We start from the raw sequence: 25,768 nt of genomic DNA, 5'->3' as shown, positions 1-25,768 counted from the left end.
CAGCGACCGGCAGTCCAGCAGGCACTGAGTGGGAGACATAAGGCATTGACTTCAGATATCAACCCTGTAGCCACTAAAAGGGGTACATAGAGCCAGGAATTTGCTTTTCCTCAAACGCAGATATTATTCTGTGATCGATTGATCACTGTACAGTGAACGTATGTTTAATAACAAATCGACAGTTCTTTTGAATATGGTAGGAAGAATACCTCTAAATCAAGCTACCAGTACCTCACACTGCACTGATTGAAACGGTGCCAGGTTAAGCAGTCTTACCTGATTTCTGTCGTAGTGCGGATCGTCCTGGCAGGGTTGATCGCCGCGGTCCACGTTGACGGTCTCCGACTGTGTCACCACCAGCTCCTTAAACATCTGATCCAGCACCAGACTGTAGGAGCTGACCTGACTGAGACCGTACCACGTCTTGGGGGAGCGCTCGCCGTGAAAAAACAGCCGATAGAAGCCGTCCATTGGATGGAGGAAGTCTGATTGGAGGAGGAGAGTCAGCTTTAGCTCGGCTCCGGCCACCTGGGTCAGGTCGGACAGGTCTAAGGTGTGACAGGTTAGGCCGGGCGGCACACGACGGCTTTTCCAGCGGCCTGATAGGTCTAATCGACGCCGCTGCTGTAGCTCGGGTTCAGTGTGTTGAGTTTGAGTACGAGTTTGCTGAGACGGCGACGAACGAGCGGCGGTTTCCCGGTCCAGTGAGGCCGTATCGGTCACCGTGTCTTCAAACTGAATTCTTCTTAAATTACCACTCATCCCGGGTGCAAGGTCACGCCATCGTCCTCCTCCTTCACCAACCCCACCTCCGGGTAGCCGACATCTCTCTTCATCACCTTCCTCTATCGGCGGAGAGCAGTCATCCCCATCGGCAGTCCGACAGGCCAGTACCACACACTGGAGCGTACCAGCCGCGGCGTGCAGTACCTCCTCAGTGCTGAGTGTACCGAGTGTCCATATGTCATCCAGCTCCCACAGCGCTGTTCGGTTCAGATCAGCCGGACAGACGGTGATGGCCGGTGGTGCAGCGGGCATTACACGCGTCTCAGATACCACAGGGCGGTGCAGAAAGTCGATCAGCTTGAAGGAGAACATGACCAGAAGGAGGATGAAGCAGATCACACGCAGAACGATGGCTGTGGATCGCCAGAGACGTGGCAGGTCAGGCGACATTGCGAGGGGACGCCTGGTGACTTCACAGGATGTAACTCACCAGACAATTTCCTCAGCAGATCCAAAGCTAACTTCTGCAGCGTCGGACGTCTTCGCGTTTTAGAGAGCACTCCAGCTATCGGCAGAATGGAACTGCTATCCCAGTCGACGAAGCTCACTGAGAAGCAGTGACAGAGCCCAGTCGACTGTCCCACACTGGAGTATAGTCCCAAGTGCTGTCGTGTGCGTCTTCCCACCGTTCGCTCAGTCTACTGATCGACAAATGTCGACTGAACGCGGTCGAGTCATTTCAGTTACCAGCGCGTGTACGGTCCCCGGAGGCCAATTTTCGCGAGTGGTCCAACACAACCAAGGTAATGAGTTATTGTAGCAATATTGATTTATGTGGTGCGTACGGCCGCTCATTGCCAGTCAATCAAAATAAGTGAAGCTTGTCAGTTATGTTGTAGATGGGGTCAGCGATAAAAACATGTAGACAAAACATCGAAATTAGCTACCCTAATAGTAATGTACCAATATGGTATGTTCTTACACAACTTTTCCACTGAAATCAGACAGTGAACTAAATTCAATCAGTTCCAACTCGTTCGACAAGATATCTGCTTTCACCAGAGTATCAGCATTTATCATCACACAAAAGATTGAATAGCAAAAATGTATATGCCTTTTTGTGAGCTGATGAGAGACAACAAACATATCACATGTGACAATGATGGCAGGCACGACCCATATTCGATGAGAGGAGGTAAAAATCAGCGATGAGACACGTATGCATTACAATGCATAAATACGGACACTGTCAACACTTACAGTTCAACTGGCATATACTCGACTTCCCATGAATCCACGAAACACAGTATTCTTTGCAGTTTGGGCAATTCCATTTGTCGCCCCTGGCATCAGGCACAAGGAAAAAAAAAACAAGTACTCTTCACATTACACCTTTCAGAGAAGCTGCGATGCTACCTCGAGCTATCACATTTATGTGCCGCCAGCCAGTATGCCACCTCCTCAGTCCCGCCTTGTCCCATCAACACTCGGTCTCGCTAGGTTGCGTCCCGTCTGGTTTAGTCCCACCCTATCCTATGACGTCCTAAGCCGTCCCATCCCATCACGAATCGCCCACGGTGCCGACTTGATAGAAGTGCGGCGCCAGCTCCGTCAGCCAGGCAGGGTCGATGACGGTCAGGTCCTTCATGAACGGCTGACTGGTGTGGACCACCTCAGAGAATAGCACCCTGGGAGACAGAGAGACATAGCTCAGACAGGTATGTACACAGACAGACAGACATACACACCCGTGTGGACCTCCTCAGAGAAGAGCACCCTGGGAGACAGAGACACATAGCTCAGACAGGGAGGAAGACATAGACAGACATACAAACGGTCACCCGTGTGGACCGCCTCAGAGAATAGTACCCTCGGAGACCAAGAGACAAAGCTCAGAAAGGAAGACGGGCACAGCTCAGACAGAAAGACAGACAGACAGAGAGCTGTGCTCAGACAGTAACAGACACTAGCAAAACTCTAAAAACTCTCAAAAACAAAACTCTCAAAAACTTAGTTCGTTTAAATGAAACAGTACCCACATTGTAATGAGGAAATAAGAACATAGTAGGAGGATAGCTAACATCACGAGTCCTGACAGGTACACAAAATATTGATTTGTGATGTAATGTAGAAATGGAATTAGAAAACTAAGATCCACTATCGATGAAAACAAATATTGGCGGGTAAATAAGACGCTAAGGAGCGCTGGCGGGCTATTTTGGCGCGAAGACGGCGCCGCCCGTGGTTCACCGTAATTTCGTCACAAGGCTAATGTGCATTCATCTAATTATGCACAATACAGTCGGTACGGTCCTTAGGGAATGGGCGATGGGAAATAATGATGCAATAACACCATATGCGGTTAATAAGAAAAGGTAAGGTTAATCATAAGTAGACTGCAGGATAATATCGTTCAGTATTACGCATCAACAAAGGAGCATTATGAGGTCTGATGCTGATAGTAGTGATACGATCAGTATCATTCATAATGAAATAATCCACTACGCAAAACAGCGCAACTAAGTAACGAAAACATTATTAGAAATACTGACAAACTGCAAACAAAAAAATGAAAAAGGTGTATCAAAAGGAAAATAAAAGTGTGCTGAATGTATCTAAAAAGTATGAGAACGATCATGTTCCAAGGCAACTTCGTTGCCTTGGAACTTCGTTTGTGTCAAAGTGTATGAAAGCATATCAAGGCTATCTGTTTTGCAAGAAAATTAAAAAAATACGTGATTAACACTCTGTTTGCTTTCACTATCGTGAGGACTGCAGAATTTACGACTAGGGAAGAGATAGCTACGATCAATCAGCACTTTGGATGTTTGACGGTGTTTAAGCGTCGATATCGGGTCCGTATAACTGTCAGTGGGGTTACAACTCACCACCAGGGGCTGTTTGACGGTGTATAACACAGAAAAGGGGTGTAACTGTCCGTATAACTCACCACTGGGGCTGTTTGACGGTGTATAACACCGACGAGGGACGTAAACTGTCAGTAACACTCACCACTGGGGCTGTTTGACGGTGTATAACACCGACGAGGGGTGTATAACTCACCAATGGGGCTGTTTGACGGTGTATAACACCGATAAGGGGTGTACCACTCACCACTGGGGCTGTTTGACGGTGTATAACACCGATAGGGGGTGTACCACTCACCACTGGAGCTACACACCATTGTATAACACCGACGAGGGGTGTACCACTCACCACTGGGGCTGTTTGACGGTGTATAACACCGACGATGGGTGTACCGCCAGCGGCTGGTCCCCCCTCACGGTGCGGTAAGTCCCGCTGTGGTGGAGGTAGGCACAGTTGGGGAAGAACCCGGCGGTGATACACCGGCTCACCGCGTCCACGTCGCCTGTGAAAGGGACAAAATGGTGAAAAGGGGGTTAGCGAGAACACGAACAAATACAAATCGATACTTGTAATCCAACATGTTAACACATGCTAGGGAAGTTCGTCAAGCGGTTCACAATATTCATTCTTTAGAATAAGATATTGCACAGCTTCCATTCGCGATAATCCAGTTTTGAAGTCACCGATGGGGATCACGCACACATAAAGATGCTGGAATGCTAATGATGTCGGACTTACCGTCGCATGATTTGGGCTCAAAGCCGGCGTGCTTCATCATCTTCAGAACCTGGGAAGAGAGCAAACCAAGATTACAGCCGCTGATCCAGTTTTCATCATTAATTTCAGAACGAGTAGTCACAGAATATTGCTGCAGGAGCTAGGAACTTAACAGGTTTTCTCAACTTCAGATTACAAAAAACGGCAACATGCTGTTCGCAACTACGACTTAGATCACAAAGTGAGACACTTCTGGTCTATGGAATGAGAGCAGATTCTATTTGGTGAGCTACTTTTATATTCACCGAACTGAGCATTGAACACTGATAGGCCAAAGTCACCGATCAATGACAAATGAGCTGGTCATGCGAGTGAGCAGGACTAGGGTCCAGTAATCTGGTGCTGTTGCCATTCGTCTGCCTCGTGATCTGCGTCAAGCGAACACAATACCGACCTGTGAGCGGATCTCCTCCACTCGCTGCATAGCCTTGTAGCGGACAAACAGCTCGTCACACCACTGTTTGGAGCGTTTCCGCTTGACGAACGACCGGTAGATGTTGAGGTAGGTGATGGTGTCACCCTCCTCCACCTGTGACGAGCAAAGAACGGTGACCATAAGTTTGTCGCGAGACACACAGCGCGGCAACATAACGTAGCACAATGCTAGTTTGGAAGGAATACATACTGCGTGATTCATCCGGTAGGGGCTAGATGAACTGTCCGAGGGGCTGCATAACTAATGCAGGGGTTGGGTACATTGAAGCTAATCGGGACACGCTGTGTACTGTGTAGCATGCGATTGATCTTGGCAAGTTAACCGTACATATACTCAGCTCTCCTAACGGCCATCGGCCTTCTAAGGCGTTCACTGTTGCCACTCTGACACTGTAACACCAACTGAAACTTCGCTGGCATTGCTCTCGGAGTCTCACCTCAAAGGTGCGATGAGCCATCCTGGCCTTGAGCAGGGCCTGACCGGCTCGTGGCCTCTGCAGCACTTGGTCCACCTGCAGCATGGCTACCAGGGTGGCAATCTCCTCTCCGCAGCCAAACTCGTCTGCGGGAGACACAAGGAGAGGTCAGTCGGGGAAGGTGGTGGCCCTCCTTCCCGCAGCCAAACTCGTCTGGGAGAGACACCAACGGGAGGTCAGCCAGGCGGAGGGTTGGGGATTGATGGTGATGGAAGGAGGGATCTTGGAAGGATCTTTTGGAGCCCGGTAGCCGGTGTAGACCTGCCATGTATCGGATCACCGAATCTCAATCTACTGAGACATACATGACGTGTGGGAGGAAAAAGAAAAGGCACTATTTGCATCAAATTTTAGGCCAGCGTATTTCAAACAGAATCAATTTACTACACAGTTACACACAAATGTACACTACAATGCACACAATACGGTCATTATCAATGTACACAATTGAAGACAGATAACATCAATGAAAAATAATATTTCAGACACCATCAAAGCCTGTATGAGTGGGGTATCGTCCGTTCTCTTCCGCTGCCCATGCCATACCTGCTGCCAGCACCATGCGTGCGTGTGTGGGCGGCAGCGGCAGCTCGGCCATGGCGGCGCCTGTCTCCGTCAGCGCCCCGCTCATATCCAGCGCTCCGAGCGCGTGAAGCAGCTCACAGGCGGCCAGCACGGCACGGGCCGGCGGCGGGGAGGGCAGCGCGAACCGCGCCGGGTTGGAGACGCCCAGGGCGCGCAGCTGCAGCAGACAGGCGGCCAGGTCCGAACGGCGCACCTCTGGGACCGTGTGCTCCGGCAGGGAGGTGAACTCAGACTCTGGGTACAGTCTGGAACAAGAACAGACCAACTCAGACTCCAGGCATATTACGAAGCATATTGTCTTGCATGAGACAAGATCAGACTTCGGAAACAGTCCATAATGCTGTGGATGTGGTATAGTTATGAGGCCCACCTCTGATTCCGGGTACGATATGAGGTCAGATTCACCGACGGGCTAATCCAGACTATACAATGACACTTTCGAAATAATTTGTTGCGTTGAGACCACCCACACCAACGCGCTGCCAATGCCCCTGAAAACGTTACTGCCCCAGCACAAAAACACCCCTCAACATCAGCCTCAGCCGCAGTGGGACAGTCACCTCACCTGTAGACCTTACCGGACCTGACGCGGCCGGCGCGTCCCGCCCGCTGTTCGGCCGAGGCCCGCGAGGTGGGACACACCACTAGTGAGTCAGTGTGGGTGTCCGAGTTGTACCAGCGCAGCTTGACGAAACCGCTGTCCACCACTGGTAGAAGGACAGAAGAGACGCTAGGTCAGCAGTCTTTAAAACACATTGAGTGGTGCCAGGCCCATTTTATGGACAGGCAATGAAGGAAGATAGCCTGTCTTCATGAGCCTGAGGCCAGTTTTACCAACAGAAAAATAGCCGCTTGCCGGAAATTTTTGTTTAAAGACCGCTTCACATGCAGAGCGTAAACGGTAAAGCCCTATCCTCTTACAGGCCCATCGCGTTTACGCTCCGTATGTGAAGCGGTCTTTAGGCAAAAAAATCCGGCCGGCGGCTATTTTTCTGTTGGTAAAACTGGCCTCTGCTCCCCACTACCGGTATATGGACAGAGTAGATGTCACGTTAGCTCAACGACTAACGAGCTCGGTGCAGAGATTTCAGGCCAGTTTTCACAAACACACCGATATGAGAGGCAGCCTCAGTTTCACTAAACTGAAAAGGGGGCGGTCAAACTTTGGTCCAACTCTACTGCATCCTCGCCACGCAAATGTGGTCCTTCACACATACCCACATACAGTCAGTATGCGAATCACCATGTAAAGCACTACTGACCGTAAACGATGCCCGGGATGGTGACGGAGGCCTCTGCCAGGTTGGTGGCCACCACGACCTTCCTATGGCCCTGCGGCGCCCTCTGGAACGCCCTCAGCTGGTCGGCGTTCGGCAGCGCGCCGTACATTGGCAGCGGTAGCAGCTTGTCTGTCGGTGTGAGGAGAGGGAGTCACTGTCATGCTGGGAGAGTGATGCTGATGATGAATTGGGGTTTTTGGGCGCCCGGACTTCAGTGGTCATCGGCGCTGGGGGGGGGGGGGAGGGGTGAGATTAAGTCAATCAGTCAGTGTATGGAATGAGGGTTGGAGAAACAGGAGTAAAGCAAAGTGACTGCATGACGTGCCATGGCAATGACAAGCCTCAGTACGGGTCTTAGTACTGTAAGAAGCACTCTCTGGCTCAGAACTAACCGAACTGCATTGCGAAACTGAACTGGACATACTCAACAATTGACATCATAATGCATGATCAAACCACTCAACGCATGTCTGATTGATGAAAATCAGTTCAGCACACAAAAACCCAAAATCAGTGCATTCATCGCAGAAGGCGCCCTTGCAGAACCCAATCACAATAAGCCCCGAACCTCTTCCCTAACTCCGTACCTTTCCTGGGCGTGTCGGGCGCCTCTCTCAGCTTCCTAACCACCTCATCCACCTCATCCTGGCCCGTGAGGAAGACCAGGACGTCTCCGGGCGGCTCAGTAGTGTGCAGACGACACACGGTGTCCACGCACGCCTGGATGTAGTTTGGCACTGGCTCTGTAATAGGGGTAATACAGCAGTTACTAACACACGTTGGGCATCGGCTGTTAGTAGATGATAATACAGCCGTGAGTAGCGCAATGTCAGTATACTGCCCGTCATCTACCGTTCCAACCATCCTCCTCCTTCCCTCCATCTGGTACCTCATACCCGCCGTTTCAGCACTGCAAAACTAAACTGCAATCCTCATCGCAATACACAAAACTGCAATTACACCTCGACAGGATGTTGTTGAGCGTTTGGCGTCCACTGTCACCGATATCCCCTCTCCCCCTTCCTGCGGTACTGAACCAGCCTGTAATACACTTCGACCGGGTACTGTCCATCCTCTCCGTCTCCTCTGTCCCTTACTCTACCCCTTCTCCATCCATCTCAGCACTTACCCAGACTGTAGTACACCTCAACAGGGTGTTGTCGCCCATCCACTGTCCCCTATACCCCCTCTAACCTTCCAGTACTAACTCAGACTGTAATACACCTCGACAGGGTGTTGTGGATCTTCCCCGTCTCCTATACCCTTATCCTCATCTCAGTACCTACCTAAACTGTAGTACACCTCGACCGCGTGTTATCAGCTCACCCTTACCCTCCAATTAGTCCTTACCCAGACTGTAGTACACCTCGACCGGGTGCTGCCGCCCATCCACCGACAGTATGGTGGCCGACGGTCGGTCGCCGTCCAGACTGAAGAACCGCCGCAGTTCCTCGGCGTCAACTGTGGCCGATGATACGATCAGACGCAGGTCGCGCCGCTTCTGTGGAAGCAAGGGGAGGACAATGGTCAGGGGTGAGAACTGAAACGTTGGGGACTGGTCGGAGAATAGAAAAAGACGTAGATGGGCGACGATCATGTGAATTGGCATTAAAAAATCACATGACACAGCCACATCAATGGCTGAACTACATCCCCCGAAAAGCGTTATTGGCAGAAAATGTATACAACAGAAGACGCATCGATATGATCATGATAAAATAAGAGCGACATAGAACCTATTTTTCATCAAAATAGTGAAATGTTAGTAAAAGATGTACCTATCTAAACTATGTGCAGGACGAAAAGACATCATGGCACATTGGTAAATGTAGGTTAAAACTAATTCTATCGCTCGCATTAAACCATCGATCACTGTGATCGTGATCATTAACCTTAGTATTTTTCTCACGAGTCACTAACCTTGAGTATTTTCTTCATGAGTCCCATGACGATGTCTGTGTTGATGGTTCGCTCGTGGACCTCGTCCAGCATGATGACGGAGTAGTTGGTCAGCAGCGGGTCGGCCATCATCTCACGGATCAGGATACCCTCCGTCATGTACTGCAGAACAGAGGGAGATGCGGGTATAATAGGGTCAAACGTCTCCGTCACCTAGAGATAAATCATCACAACTAGTCAGCGGTACCAGACGACAGAAAACATACCAATGGCACCTTCAGGAAATATGCAAACAGGTTTCCTCTCGATGAAGAATAAAGCAACAGCGATAGACGGATGAATACCAATAATACATGCGCATTTTATTCATACTCCTTCGGCCAATATACCTAGCCTACAACCTAAAACAGATCAAGAGCCCACAGATACCGCTCAAATAAACATAAAAATGTTGAAACCCACCCACTCCACCGGGTATTTCCTCACCCACCTTGATACGAGTGGCGGTAGGGTCGAATCTCTCGTCGAACCGTATGGAGTATCCGACCGTATGGCCCAGCAGGCAGCCCACCTCGTCTGCCACGCGCTGAGCCAGTGTGGTGGCGGCCACCCGACGGGGCTCGGTGACACCCACCAGCCGGCCGCCGTCCGTCCAGCCGGCCTCGTGCAGGTACTGTGGGAGAGCGAGAGGTTTGTTTATTAGGGTTTACGGGCGCGTCGACTGCGGTTTTCGCTCATTTTGAGGAGAGCGAGAGGCTGGGTATTACTGTGGCGAGCGAGAGGCTGGGTGCGAGGTGATGACTGAAAGAGGGAATTAGGAAGAACGAGCAACATCAAGGAGCAATCGAAGATGACAGAAAGGGTCAAAAGAAACGAACAAAATAAGAACACAATGGAGTTGACTAGAACATTAAGGCAAGATAAAACAAGATTTGCAAAAGATCAAAATGAAAAACAAAACGAAAAGAATGAAAGAACCTCCAAGATCTACACAATTGTACGATAAGAGTCTATGTAGCATATTGCACAAAATGCTAAGTGAGCGAGCCTCCCTATAATACCCGACGAGTCTGTCCAATGTCCCGCTCACCTGCGGCACCTGGGTGCTCTTCCCCGAGCCCGTCTCCCCCACGAGCACCAGGGTCTGGTGTTCCTCCAGGGCGTGCAGCAGGTGGTTTCTCAGACCAAATACGGGCAGTCGCTGACGCTGCTGCTGCAGGCCGAGCGATACGTGTGGGTTGTATATGAAGGTGGTGCTCTGTAGTGGGTCGGCGTCGGATCTGTCCTCGGATGAGCCGGGCGCCTCTGTACCTGGAAGGAGGAGAGGGAGGGTAAATCGGGCGCATTCAGGCATGTCAGGAGGAGTGCGAGCCAGGCGTATTCGTGCCTGGTCGAAAGAGAGAGAAGGGAGGGCAAGTCCAGCGCCTTCAGGCATGATGAAGCAAGTTAGGAGGGGAGATAAGTCCAGTATTTCTGTGTGTGTGCTTAAGACAATAAGCCCAGCTCAAGTGCAACACACTTGAAATTAGTATGGGATAGTCAGCCTCCTCTAGACTTGATGAAAAAGTTCCAGCTCCAACGCCTCCAAACCAGGCAGTAGAAGCCAGGGGAATGGGTTATGTTTGTTTTCCAATGCTATGTTTTCCAGGCCAACTAAGAGACTGAAGAGGCTGATGCATATGTACGTGTTTAAGCGGCTGTGGTGACTGGTGAGTCCCGACCCTCCACGGGAGGCGCGGGGGTGGAACGATGGTTAGCCGGCTCCCTCGGCCAGACAGAGGGAGATGAAAGGTTTCAGAAATTCAGAGCATATATTTCATTGACACTCTAGCCTAAACAGAGGGCAAGAGTGAAAAAAAACGTTCGGAGTTCGGACCCACAAAGAGTGACTGACTATTTTCTGGAAAAGTGGCAGTAAAACAAAATACCCCAAATCAACAACTTTTGACAAAAAGCGCTGCTTCTTTTAGGATATATCGTAAAAAAAGAACAAATAGACAACCATCACATAAATGCCTAGCAGCTAGCCTGTGGTCGACTGCTTACAAGCAATTCTCATGTATTTCAGTGGTGAGACATAGCATAGGGGAGAGTGGGGTAATTTGGCCGCTTTTTTATAAAACGATGTAACTAAAAATCGACAACACATTTCTGCATTTTCTCAACGCTGACAGGTGTGGCATACATTTTACTTTCTTGGACAGTAAACTTGAAATGATAGATTAACCACTTATATTGAAATTGTGACGTATTACAAAGGTCTGCAAAGCGGCCAAATTGCTCCACTAGCAGGGTTATTTGGCCGGGGGTGTGGGGCAATTTGGCCGGTGTTAGTTTGAGGCCCTGATTTTTGTTATAGGCGAGTCAGCTTCACATTCAGCAATGACGTGTGTCCTACGACGCATTTGAAGCATTTTGGAGGTTGACTCAGCCGTCACAGGGGTCGAAAATAGTCAAAAAAGCGGCTTTAGATGCGATGACAGTTTTTTACGAATAGCTTTTGAAGAAATCAAGCTAGGCCAAAACTAAAAGTACCATCGTAATTCTCTCGTCATTCCGCATTGAAACATGTATGTGTTGACTTCGAGAGGTCAAGGTCAAAGGTTGGCTTCAGGTCACGCTACCTCAGGTCGCTTGACCTCAAGGTTACGTGAGTCCAAGGTCATCATGTATATCATTCGATGCGCCTTGACGAGCTGAACACAATGAGACCATTTGCGCGGCTGTATCTTTTTTTCTGTAAGTATTTATTAGCAAAAAAAGCGTTAGATAACCTTTGATGACGTCACATGCCCTTACAGCTGTCCAATAGGAAATATGGCATCAAGGTAGTCAAAGTTGGTCATGAATTATGTCCTTTATGGTATAATTGACCATGACAACTCGGCCGTCCCAGCATAGTGACTCTGAACGCGCCGGCCAAGTTGCCCCGCTAGTCCCGGCCAAATAACCCCACATTGCCATTCTGAAAATGTTTGTCTATAATGTCGTCATGGCTGTACAGAACTAGATGAAATTGCTCTTGGAACCGCTGAACACCCTAAAAAATGGCACTATAATGTTGGAATTCGTTTACAGCCCAAATACTTCATGTTATACAAATTTTTAAACGGAAGTAAAAGTTACCATTTTCTAACGAAATTCACCTTTTATCAATTTTGAATAAAACTAAGAGGGGGAAAGTTTTGACATTTGTTCTCGAGTTAGTTCTGCCGATGACAAATGAATAGAGACTAAAGTTATTTCATTCACTTTTATCAGCTTTCGTACAGGTGGGGGCGGCCAATTTACACCACCGGCCAAATTACCCCACTCTCCCCTACATATACCTGGTTTCCAGAAACGAGGCTTAGCCGGTTGTGCCATCCTGGTTGGTCTCCTCTGTCAAGGAAAAGAAGTCCGAAGTGTTTATTCTGAAAAAGAAAATAGTAGCAGTCAAGATACTGGCTCTCGCAAGTCACAATTGTGTCAGGGGCCCTAAGAGGCCGGATTGAGGCCCTCAAGGCATGTGTAAAATTGAGTCCTCAGAACCCAACGACGCCCTATGAGGCTATGTAGTGTGAGCCACCGGGGCCGGAATTGGCCCTCAGAATCCGCATGAGTTAGAAATACCAGTGGCCATTGAGTATTATCGGCTTCCTTTCGTCACGGGGGAAACGCTCGCTTTTTTCGCTCGCTCGTTTTTTTTTTTCTTGTAAAACACTCGCTAGTTTCTTTTCCACGAGGCTCTAGCTGGATCCTGGGCCAAACGGCGGGGGGAGGGGGTAACGGACCTCTTCCCCTACCCATCTTTATACGTTAGATGCTGTAAAAGACGTTAGACGTTAGACGGTAATACGGGCGAGAGTTAAAATTGGATTTTCCGTTAGATAGCTCATTCAAATTCAAAACCCAAAACGTTTGGTTGACATGTAGTTAACAATATCACTGGTGGAGTGAACACCTTTGACGAGTACGACGACTGACGGAATATGTGTCCGTACAAGTTTGGGAACCGTGGCGATGTTGATGATTGACGTAATCTATCGTATGGAGCATCGCGAGTCACTGTCCTATGATTTCCGATCGACTGATGAGATAGGCATAGCCTTCAAGCAGTCCTAGATTTTGTCACACAAAAAACTATCACGCAATGGGACGATGACTGTATAACGACTTTCCGTTTCTAATCAACAGCAGCAGCAATTCCGATGCCTGAAGTAATATCCGTGTGGCTATTTATTTGGCTATCTATAATCTATAGTCGCATAAATATTCCTTCTCTCATTTGCTGCATGCTTCTGTATAACGGCAGAAATATAGACCTATATTTGTTGAGCAAGTAGTACGCGAATATTGTAAATAAGCAATTTCAACTGAAGGGGACCAGTGTCGTCTGACTCATCGCTTTAGCTGATGAAGCCATTAGACGAAACCGGTCCGTTTTATATGTAATTGCTTATTTACAATATTCGTGTGCTACTTGCTCAACAAACGTTCTTGCCCAATATATCCACAGCGGTCTAAAAGCAATCCGATTCCCCCTCGCTGCAGGCCATCATTTCCCGTTGTTTGTGTCGATCTCGTGTTTCTGTTCCTTCTCGCTGGTGACGCTTTTAGTTTAACGGTCGGGCGCCCGGCCGGCGCGACTGCAGCGGTGGTTGTCCCATCCCAGCCGGGCATGTAGGTCAATGGTACGTGACTTGGGAGTTCCGTTAGCTGCGGGTTAGGGCATCCGCCGCCGCACGGCGCTGTCCGTCTATGCTCGCTGTGCGGGTATGCCAGACTGCAGTGGCAGGCTCTGGCGGGCGGTGATGGCGTGTTCAGGGGTGTGTGGCAGCCTCACAGCCGTCCCCCGCCGGTGGCGGCGCCTCCACTCCGCCGGTGCAATTCTGATCGTGCTGCTCGCTCTTCATGCTCTCTGGAGGTGGCGGTCCAGAATCGCGAGACCTCAGCGGCCGTCAGAAGGGTGTCTGAATATCTTCCGGATCGGCGACTCCCTGCCAGGGGATGAGGACCGGAGTGCTGGTCCCTTCACCGGCGGCTGTCGCTCCAGCTCTCTGGGCGCTGACCAGGCGCACGCGTGCCTGCGGAGGCGGGCGGCGCGGCTGCGGCGGCCCGCGCGACTCGTGGTCGTCGGCGACTCTCGCAGCCGAATCCTGACGGAGCAGCTGCGCACGTTCCTCCAGCTGGGGAACGGCACTTCGGGCGCGGACGTTCGGCTGGAGGATATACCACCGGGTCCCCTGCACCCGCTGCAGAAGTATTGCACATGGGATGCGTGTGGGAAAAAGGACTTTGTGTGCAGCAGAATCGTGAAAAATGATGAGATTATAGTAGAATATTGGCGACGGCCGTTACTCTACTCGTTATTCTTGCAGAAGCTAAGAAGTCTTGTGATGGAGTGTCGAGAGAAGCCGTCAGAATGTCCCGACCTCGTGGTGATAAATAGCGGTATGTGGTACCTTCGTGTGATACCAGTCCAACTGCCAATTGAAAGGTCCAAAATTGCTTGGACTCTAAAGATGCGAGAGCACGTGAGCGGCATCCGACAGGTACTAGCTCAACTGGTGAAGGAGACCACGGTAGTGTGGCGACTGGAGGAAGCCATCACTTCCGACGTGACAAGCTCGCGCAGAAAGTCGGATTACCAGAGAAGGTTGACCGCTTCGCACGCTTTCTTCTACGAATTACAAACTAACGTGGATGGATTGGTAGTGTGGTCATCCATGCTTCCAGAATGTTTTGATTTCTCCCAGCGCGTCTGCAGCCCAGTCAAGGACTTGAGGAAGTCTGACGACCCCGTCATACAAAATGTGATCGATGAGTGCTACGACGCAATACATGTGGGTCGCTCCTTGCGACAGAGATTTGTGTCCAAAATGTTGGATGTGCTGTGCGAGCTTGATAGCGACAAGGATGCAGAGCACTGCTGCAGGGGATAGCATGATCTGTTATACGGTGGTATAGCAAAACGACTGTTCTATCGTCACAAGTTCCTAATCAAAGTTGAAATAGATTAGGCATGGACACTAGTTGGCAATGTCCAAGATGAATTGAAGATTAACTGAGGATCCTCACCCCTGTGTAAGGAGCTCTCAATCATATTTTCAGTATAATATCAGTGACCACTGACCAGTATAAGTACTCAGTGCATTATGTATACATTTGAATGCAGGTAACCTGAACTACAGGACCGCAACAAAACCATTGTTTTACACTTATCTAGTTTTGTTGAAAGTTAGTTGGCTGTTGTTAGTTGTTAAATTAATTGTGTGATGTATTATTTGATGTGCTGTGTGTGCTCTGTGATATTATTTAGAAGAAAGCATCAGCTTTGCTTCAGTGTATGTAATCAATATATTTTTCATTATGTGGATTTCAAAAAGAAACACTTTTGACTTGAGTCACAATTTTGTTCTACTTTTGACAGATATTGACCATGCATCACCCATTCAGACTCAAGGGCAAACCAATACCTATGTAGCCATGGATCAGGTACTCTAACTTCATCCATGATGCCTTCATCCATCCATCATGTAGCCAACTTGAGGTCAATGTCAATAAGCACTGAAGACTGGAGTTGCTTTGCTGTGGCATTTGAGGTGCAGAGCAACAGCCAAGAGGTACTCTAGTAGAATATATTGCAGAAAATAGAGTGGGACTTATGGGAGTGATTTTATTTATATCTGGCATCTATCAAGCATCATGGATAATAATGGAGACTGGGTAACCAGACAAATCTGTTATGAATTTCTTATTGTTCAGGTTTTCATCAACCTTTGTTCATCCAAAAGATTTACCAGTTTAAAGCATATGTTTACCAGAAAGCAGTACTTAGTGTACCTACACTTACCAGTATAGGTACCACTTCCCCCAAAATAAGTTTTTTTGCAACAGTTTTATGAGTTTTTATGCCTAGAAAGATCAGTAAAGAGAATAATGAATATTTACATGAGGAACTTCAAAGATATTTAACACAGGAAGACCTATTTCCTTCTTTGGTAGAGACTAGAAACTACTTGCAGCCCAAGCTGATCACATTCGCATTGACCAATCAGATCAAAGTTGCATAGACTTGCCTGAGACTCCAGACAGAAACTGAGCATTTGATGGAATTATGTACCTGCCCTGCCCTAGTTCTGACCCACAGCATGCTGATTGCCTTGAGAATTAACCTTGCCACTGGTGACTGCACTGTCAGTTCTTACATAAGGAAGCATTCTTGCAAAGGGAAATGATTTCAAAACAAGAAATGAAATATCCTTGCCTAGCATGATCATTGGACTGCAAAAGCTCTTGATTAAACGTATAGACATGAAGGTAGTAGTAAAGCAGGCATCACACTTCTTTTTGCAGCCAAGGAGAGGTGCTATACCCAGAGATGTAGGTTGTGGGTTTGTAGGCATTAGGTCATCATAGGTGGTAAGTTTTAGGTTGTAGGTGCCAGGTGGTAGGTTTTAGGTTGTACACATTAGGTTTAAGGTAGTAGGTTAAAGGTTAGGTTAGGTTTGTTTCGGTTTGGCTAGAAAGAAGCATCTCTCTTCTCTGGTATCAGTATAGCACCTCTCTTTGGTTGCAAAAAGAAGCGTAAAACCTCAGCCCTGTTCAAGTGTCTGTGGCCGCTGCAATAAAAAGGCAGGGCTTAGCTAGGCAGTCAATCAGGACAGTGGCAATTGAGGTCTGCGAGTCACCTCAATCAGTGATTGGCCGCTTAGCTAAGCCCCACCTTTCTGACCGCAGGAGCCAAAACGGCTGCAGATACTTGAACAGGACCCATCTTTACTACTGACATGAATACCTATAACATTGGCTGGCTAAAAAACAACCCCAAGTGAAACAATACGATTTATTGGAAACCTACTTTATCTTCCAATTGCAATGGCAATGCAACAGAGACTTCAGTTGATGATCACGAGCAAATAACTAAGTTAATCTGCTTTCAACCAGTGATATCAGTCGGGGGAGGTTTGGTCAATCGTTGTCATTTTTAGCACATGCCATTTTTGGCAACCATGTGCTAAAAATGACAACGCTATCAGCTATTTTTAGCAACGATGAAGTCGATTTCACTCCTCAGCGAGGAAATCACGATTTTGGAAATACAAGCACTGATTTTGGAAAAGAAGTGCTGCCACCTGGTGCAAGAAGAAGAAACCAGCTTTAATATGACCGTTGTTTGTATGGTAGTCCAACGTTGAAGTATACCCTTTTTTGTGGCCCGAAGTTGGAACTTTAAATTGAAGCATCCGAAAATGATCGATATTGATCGAAATCATGATGTGAATGAAAAAAATGATATGTTAAGTTGAGAGAGGAGGCCATTTTATCCAGATGCGGTGGTTTACTTCTTGAAATTATTTTTGCTTACGACGACTGCCATGTAATGAGGGATAATTAGCAGCCGTCATTAGCAAAAATAATTTCAAGATGTAAACTACTGCATCTGGATAAAATTGCCTCCTCTCTCAACTTAAAACATTATTTTTTTCATCAACATCATGTTTTCGATCAATATCGATCATTTTCGGATGCTTCAATTTTAAGTTCCAACTTCAGGCCACAAAACAACCTACCATGCAAATAACGGGCATATTAAAGCTGGCTTCTTCGTCTTGCACCAGGTGGCAGCACTTCTTTTCCAAAATCAGTGTTTATCTTTCCAAAATCTTGATTTCCTCGCTGAGGAGTGAAATCGGCCTCATCATTGTCAAAAATAGCAGAATCGTTGTCATTTTTAACACGTGTGACAAAAATAGCACGTGCTAAAAATGACAACGATTGACCAAACCTCCCCCGACTGATATTACCTATCTTGGCGACCTTTTAGAATTTAGATACGAACCGCCTGCGAATGACCAGCACCCCTATCTTAAATATGAACTACCTATATCAGCTTTATGCCATTTACATAAAAAGTTCAATTAATACAAGGTAAGTAGGTAAACACGGTATATGTATCATTGAAATGTGCTTAGGACGTAAACTTGACATTTACCGGTAAACACTTAATTAGGAACCTACCTATTTTAGCTGCAAACTAATTGCAAACTTTTTAGCTGAGAGCGGCTCTATCTCTATACGGCCTTGGCTGAGAGCACGCTGACAGCGCGCTCTAAAATTGAAATCTTTACGAACCGCTATTTCATGTTAATAAAATAATTAATTGTTTAGGCAAAGAATGGAAATTGTCAAAGATGTTTACTGCCAGAGCTTACTCTTTCGTTGCATGGCAACCAGCTTATAAAACAGGTTTTTGCTTAAATAGAAAGAGGTTGCTAGGAAACTCGCGAGATTCGTAATGCTGCGAGCAGAAAAAAACAGCTTGAACCTGTCTTTTCTGCGTCATATATGGAAATATGGAAGCTCTGATAGATTGCATAAATATGAAGGGAAATTTGTCAGATTTAGGGGCTGAAAAGTCCGGCGTAACAAACCGACCGACGCATAACTTGTTGGAAACTTACCCGCGCTGTGCTGGGGGCAGGGGGTGTTTTCACACCCCTCTCAGGTTTTTCTCGAATATCTCAAAAAACGGCGGCGCCACATATTTATACATCTTAACCACACGTGAAAATTTCAGACCAGTTCACCAGGTCAGTTTACCAGGTCATGTCAAGTGACCTTATCTAAGAAAAGCCCAAAGGCCTGCTGTAGCTACACCAACTAAATGATCGCTTTGAAACTTTCAGCGATTGATAAGGGTAGCAGTATGTATAAAACGTACCTATACATATAACATATTTTTAATATCGGTCAATTTGGCGGCCTCTCCAGCCTCCATTATAGGAGTTAATGGGAGAAAACTGAAATGCACCTCTTTTGGACGAATGTCATTCTAAGCCCTCGCAAACATCGGTTTATATAGGTATCTGAACATGAGACACTGAATCTGAAAATTGCACCCGTGATCCCTCTGTGTACCCCTGATATCATCTCAGGTCTTGAAAGAGAAAGGTCACCAAAAGTGTTAGTTTTGCTTTAACTTTTGGTAGACGTTCTAGAGCGGTGAAAACACGTCAGTTGCGTTCGGATCAACTGGTATGCAGCATGACGGTATGACCCTTTCCGATTAGGTCATGATCTTGACCTGAGGTCAGATTTTCAAAATGACCATTCAAGGTCAACTTAGAGTTCATTCATCGTGTCTCGACGAGAGCAACACGATCCTGGCAAAAGTAATGTCGCGGCTCTCTTGAGTCAAAACTAAGTTACTACCGACTACCGAGAATCATGTTTCGTGAAAACGGCAATTTTTAAAGTGTTTGCCTTCTGGACCTGAGGTCAAATCTGCAGATTTGACCGGACATGTGGGAGAAAGAGAGCTGTAAGAGCTACCGAATACGCCATTTTCCGCGGCGCTGTAGCTCTATTGGTTCCCGAGTTAGCTGTCCGACGAAGTGTGTCATACGTCAGTGGGTAGGTATAGGCTAAGATAACTTTCATTTTGCACCATCAATGTTTTTTAGAAACGGAGTAAGTAACTTGAGCCTTTCTTCACGGGCGTCACTTTTTGAATAATATCGATAGGGCTAATGGTTAACTCGCGCCCTGGTGGTGTCTGTTTATAATGCGACCTGGTGGGGGGGGCTATTTTTGTCCCCCCCCCTCGTACATCTCCGAAACTACTGGACGGATCCGCAAAATTTAAACGGTGTTCGAAAGCTCTGTCAAATTTGTCGAAGGAAGTTTAATTTCATTGACCTCGGATCACCGATGACGTCACAGGTCAGGTCAAACATAAAACGTTTTGCCGGTCACAGGTCTTCTAGGGAATGCGCTATAACGTCGAGTAAAACGCATTTTATCGAAAATCAGCGATAGGTCGTCAGTTGCCTACCTAGTACATATGTTGCTATTAGAGGTCACTGATAGTACCAGGTCAGGTCACAGGTCAGGTCACCAAGGGTCAGCACATGAACCCAATTTTACTAGAGCTGTGTGATGCATGTTTTATGGCCAATTTTTAATTTTCAAACTAGTGTTGGTTATAAGACCATCAGGAACAATTTAGATCACATCCTGGTGGAGGTCAGGTCAATGTCAGGTCAAAAAAGGTCAAATCTCAAAGTTGATATTTTTGCATAAAATGGGTACTCATTGAATGCAACTCGTCACGGCGAGTCTAACGGTGGTCTTTGTTTTGCGCTAGATGGTCTAGAATCGCTTAAAATTGAGTTTAAAAATTTGCCGTCATCAATTTTGAACAGTTTTTTTCGCTATACCTTGGCCAAAAAAAGAGGTATCGATCTGAAATTTGATATGTGAATAGAAATCGGTAAGGGCTATCACATGTATTCCGCGTTTTCGAAAATCAGAAAACTTTTTGGATTTTTGGGCAATTATATCTAAAAAAAATAGTGTTTTGATTTTTGAGGGTCAAAATTAAAAAAAATTCAAATTTCTGAGATCGTTGTTCTGTAGCCCTGGTAATCTACACCTTTTAGGTATGTCTCAAACGTTTTTTTTTTGTATCTTCAAAGCTATAGGCCTGACAGCTCTTCCCGCGAAACCTTGTTTTTTTGTCGAAAACGGCAGAACATAACGTCACTCTGACGTCATTTGCGGCCAGCCTATCATAGCCTTTGAAAAAATTGTGGTCACAAAAAATTGATGCCCGAGAGGGTACTGAAAGTTTGGTGACGATCGGCGCAGCGGTTCTGGAGATATATCGAAAAGTCTGGAGGGGGGGGGGGCAAAAAATAGCCGCCGCCCCCCCCCCCCATCAGCCCATCAGGGCGCAGGTTAATTTTACGATACAAATGCCATTCTTACCATGCAGTGCTATATAGGGCTCACGTTAAAACTCCAAAGTTATTGCCGGTAGGGCTCGGGCCCTACCGCCCCATACAAAACGACACCCATGTCGTTTGCTCCCATGCTCCAAATATATTTTTATTTTCCTGTTATGTATGGTGCATGCTGCATCGCAGAATGTAACCAATTACCTACCTATCTATCACATACGAGCGAAGGTCGACATACAGTGAACACGCTTACGCATTAGCTGACGCCTTTATTGCTAATGTCATGGTGAGGGGCGCTCGACGGGCCTGGCGATCGTCGGCACACCGCACACTGCTCGCGCGCTTCCATTGCCCGCTCGCGCCCGTCAGCACTGCTATTGATCGATACGCTCGGACGGACGGCCGCGTGCGTGGTCGACCGGCCGGAGTTGTGAGCTAGTCTGCACGCGGCACGGGCCGAGTAGTGTGTAAAGTCGTGGTGTTGGCCCGTACAGAGTTGTGCGTTGGCTCCACCGAAAAGTGTGTTGGTTCTCCGGAGTGGTGTGCTGGTTCGTACGAGTTATATTTTGCTCCGTAGTCCGTACGTAGGAGGGATGACAGCTAGGACAGCGCCAGTGCCGTGAGACATCAGAACGGAAAGAGGCGGCCGAATGCTGTTTGGACCATCACGTCCATCGGTCACCCCATTCACGTTCAGGTGAGTCAGGCCCGAGTCACCGACTTCTACACGTTTCGAAAACCTGGCCATCGGCCTATCATGACGTTTTATGGATCGCAATGTTTCTCGTAAAAAATAATAATAAGGGCTCATTTTGGTGGACAAAGAAGTGAGTGAAACTGAGAGTTATAACATTATATGCTCATGTATGTACGAGTACATCTATGTACTTTATTTCATTCTAACAACAAAGTTGACTTCAGAATACCTACATATGTCTGGCAAGAGTCGCATGGCGCCCCTTCACTCAGCGCTGCACGGCTGCATTCTTTGTCGAAAAGCTCTCACTGCGGAAACTTCCGCGTCCCTACGGCCCTCTCGCTGAGAGCTCACTGCTTGCTACACCGTCTCGCCCGGTTAGTTAGTATTCTGACCCGGTGTTCGGCGCCGCTCCGCACCGGGGTTTCAGCCGAGTTCAGGGTCAGACCAGCCCTGTGTCTGCGTCTGTGTGGGAACAAACACGGCCAGTCCAGCTCGGCTCGAGTTTCGGCCACACTCCACTGACTAGAACTTGGTAACTCACGGTTCCAAGTTGACAAAACACGAAGGAAAACGTCGTGGTCTCCTTGTTTAATTGTGCCGTTTACCTGTTCTGGGAAACTTTTTAAGTTTTTTATTGTTTTTTATTATGCTTTTTATTGTTCGTGAATAAGACAGTAAAAACTGAGACAAGATACCTAATTCTATTTATTCAGACATGATTAACTTTTTAGAAAATCGTTGGAGAACGACTGCCGTAGAAAACATAGGTATTTGATTTGAAAAAATAACTTTCCACCATTTCGAATACATATATACCTATATCTGCATAGTGCATTGAAAAAAAATGAGAGAAAGAAACACCTTGATGGTGAAAGTTATAAATAAACCGATTACATCAACAAATAAGCACATAATCGATCATCAGGATTGTTTGTTGTCTGCCCAACGTATTCCTGGCAGGGTCCCTATAGTAGTTGTTTAGGATACTGCAATAGGCATTTGTTTTTCTTTCGATAGGTATAGTTTCCAACATGAGGGAATTATTATGTTCGATCCGGATCGAGATAATGCTGAAATGCCTTTTATAGTGTACCGATCCTGAATTGCCTTCTGAGAATATGTAAAAAAATTAACAGATCGATTTAATTTCGAAGTCAGTTTCCAAACAACGATGGCAGAGGCACTCCTGAAGCACCGTCAGCCTGGCGCCAGCCATTGTCTGTCGTGCGTTCCGTTCTGATTTAACAATTGAAACGTCTCACATCTCTTTCACATTCACAGCTGCCTTCTAAATGTCTTCTACTGCCTTCTAAATGGATATGTAAAGAACGGTTTGCAATTCAACGTAAATAATAAATGTTTTATTTTTAAGACATTCACAGAACATTTATATGCCTGACATTTATAAGCACTGTGACTATGTAATTGAATAGAATACTTTATAACAAGATGTTTACATTTACTGCCGCATTATTCGTCAATCCATGCATTCTTCAAATAAAATTATTGTCGCAAAACAGCATTTATCTATTTAAGTAATTATACCTAGCATGCCCGTCATTATAATTCTGCATTCTACGAGCCGAAGCACTTGACCCGCAGCTACTCACTGTAGGTAATATTTATCCGCAGTCGGCACCCTTACCTACCTTCCTCACTCGGTTATATCATGTCAAGTAACCACACTATCTGAAAATCAAAATAAACGGTGCGCTCATAACCCAAACAAACCGCGCTGGTGGTAGCTCGCTGCCCTGACCGCGACATTAACCGTCACGGGAGTCTTGATGCCACCGGCACTGGTGTGGGTCCTGAACCGACAGTTTGTTGATACACATATCATAGTGGGTCCCAGGCGGACGGTCGCCACGACTGGACTACGTCAACTGACCAGCTGACAGCGTGGGAACGGGGAGCAGGCGGCCGGTCTGCTGGCCTGCAGCACGCGCTGGATTGGTGTAGAAGTGCTGTTACGTGCAGTGTGCAATGCGCATTGCGCAATGTTGTGCGGTTCGGTGGCTAATCAGTACCTACCTTGCATTATTGAATGTGGTCGCCGTGCAAACAGACAGCAAAGCCGAGCAACGTGTATTTTTAATGTGCAAGTATATATTGGCAAACGAGGAAATTATACCCGGACGCGTGCGTCGTGCAGGTGCACGCATGAATTTGTGCACGCAGAACTGAAGTGATGTAACGACTTATACGTCACCAGTTTAGTAAGTTACCAGAAGCGGCACTGTGTCTCACGGTCTAATTGAACTAGATAAACTCTAGTTAAACTCGGTTCCAGTGGTCCGCACTTCTTTTATCCCATAGACGCCAGACGGTTCGAATTAAAGGGACCCTCCCAGTTCCCACCTTCAAAAATGTTAATGAATTGGCATGAAAGTGATGTCGCTCTGTTCAGAAAGAGCGAAAACGAATATCTACCAAATTTCATCGAAAAATATTCACCGGTTTTCAAGATATTAGACTTTTACTATTGTTTACTTTTTGGGATCTCCGCTGTTCCTAGCGACTTTATTTGAAAGTGCGGCATTTGTTGCGCGCAAAGCAGCATATACCACCGCGTGCTACCAAACGTTTTAGTAAAAGATTTAAAAATCGTTAGATCTCCGCTGACGTCACAAATTCTAAGGGGGCACACCAATGCATTAGCCCCTTAGAATCCGAAAACTGCAAGTTTGAAATTCCATATCTCCGAATTAAAGCATTTTTCGATGTTGTGAGTGCCCAAACCGGTATTTTCAGGCCATGGCCACCAATTTGGCTATCTCAACTCAAAACTAATGTTAAGGTGGGATGGTCACTTTAAATACCAGGCGACACTTTCTGTTTCAGCCAAGGGAAGTGGGACGCAGCTCTCCCAGGAAAATCGGATTGGCCGTGGCAAACAGCAAGTTTTTTTAAGACGGTTTTGATCGTTAATGAGGGTTGATGAAATGCGACTTTCCAAGGAAAACGCGGATGGCAACTAGCAAGTCACCCTGCCCCTTGCAGCTGAGCAGGCCCGGACAATGAGATGCACCCATCCATGAGTCATGAGCCCCGCTGCACCACATGACGTTCCCGGCATTCCTCTCCATGACGTGACCCCGGCATCCATTGTCAGCTGACTATCCGGAAGTGGCCATTGGTTCGCCAGAGTGCGGCATTCACGCCATTTCCTGTCCGGGTGCAGCCAGTCTCGCGTCTGTCCGTCTCGCGTCTGTCCGTCTGTTCATGGTGTTTGCTCGGGAGAACGGAGCCTGTAAGACGGAGTTTTTTGTTTCTGCCATCGCGATATAATGTCAGCATAAAGCATTGCGTTGTGCATGTACACACGCTTGGACGTGCGTGCTCTTGTAGTGATTGTACTGTATGTACATTGTGCCTATAACCTACAATGTCTTTTATTTATGTGTTTGTGCACATTTTAGCTCTCGGGATTTAGGCAAGAAGGGTGCCTAGCTTACCGTAAGTGCAGCAGGTGCCAAGATACCGAACTTTTCGCATCAAAGTCGTCTTTTCCGATTGATCAGCTAAAATCAGTGTGTCAGTGCCACCCAAAGGCCAAAACTACCCACCCACAGTGCTACCGGCCGTGCACTCTCTTTGCACGCCGTGCACGTTTTCCCGTGCACTGTGCAATGATGTTTTCTCCGTCCCTGCACCGTCGGGGAGCACTCCTCTCAGATCGTGCCGGGACCCTACGGATCACTGCTGCGGGGTTGCGTGACCGCTCATCCCTGTCCCGAGACGGTCGGCTTCTAATGCGCCGTCCAGCCTCTCTGGTACGCTCAGAAAAGCCACGGTCGCTGTCCTTGGGTGCCGCCTCTCCTCAGTTCTCTCTCCTCACAGCCTTCGTCGACCGGCTGGCCGGGCGGCCCCGTCCCAAATCGGGTCGTCAACCCTGAGGCGCGTGACCCCATGACCCGGCCTCGGCGGTGGTAGGGTTGCAACGACACATACATGACCCGACAGCGAGCCGGCAGCCAGGTATGCAGTGGAAGCCTCGCGTTTTTGTGCCCACCAGCCGGGCTGACGGCGGCTGGTACCGGGGCTCGGACAAAAGGTGAGTAACCCCACCTGTTTGAACAGTCAAGCAAAAGGCTCGCTGCAGATGCTCATCATTGTTACACTAAAAATATTAACAACGTCACACACCATATATGAAGGAACTTACAATAAATCCCTAGGCCGTATATAAATCCCCAGACCGACGACCGACACTGAACGAGCAGCCACCGTTTCTCAGGCTGCCGTTACTCCCGTCCGCTCGAGCGCCTTTCTAATGCATTCCAGGACCGGTTC

The 25,768-nt window shown here is 47.5% G+C and overlaps 1 protein-coding gene across 2 annotated transcripts; it reads right to left on the bottom strand.

The window, feature by feature from the left end:
* Nucleotides 1-1,817: 1,817 nt before the first annotated feature.
* LOC122391705 (probable ATP-dependent RNA helicase DHX35) lies at nt 1,818-18,235 on the bottom strand. 2 transcript variants are annotated; one of them, XM_043385899.1, is made up of 15 exons: nt 18,050-18,235; nt 12,376-12,459; nt 10,137-10,357; nt 9,537-9,719; nt 9,068-9,208; nt 8,498-8,648; nt 7,735-7,890; nt 7,130-7,276; nt 6,433-6,574; nt 5,829-6,112; nt 5,244-5,368; nt 4,766-4,900; nt 4,333-4,381; nt 3,943-4,096; nt 1,818-2,414 (listed from the first exon to the last, which is right to left on the bottom strand). In XM_043385899.1, exons 2-15 carry the CDS (start codon nt 12,410-12,412, stop codon nt 2,288-2,290), a joined length of 2,052 nt encoding a protein of 683 aa, XP_043241834.1. In that variant the 5' UTR covers nt 12,413-12,459; nt 18,050-18,235; the 3' UTR covers nt 1,818-2,287. The 2 variants fall into 2 exon arrangements, with proteins under 2 accessions (XP_043241834.1, XP_043241835.1); XM_043385900.1 differs by lacking the exon at nt 18,050-18,235 and adding an exon at nt 17,957-17,968.
* Nucleotides 18,236-25,768: the final 7,533 nt, after the last annotated feature.

This window comes from Amphibalanus amphitrite, unplaced genomic scaffold (genome assembly GCF_019059575.1).
Source record: "Amphibalanus amphitrite isolate SeventyFive unplaced genomic scaffold, NRLGWU_Aamphi_draft 000450F_arrow, whole genome shotgun sequence".
NCBI classification, from domain to species: Eukaryota; Metazoa; Arthropoda; class Thecostraca; order Balanomorpha; family Balanidae; genus Amphibalanus; species Amphibalanus amphitrite.
Note: the sequence above shows the minus strand (reverse complement) of the source record. Positions and strands in the feature narration are given on the sequence as shown.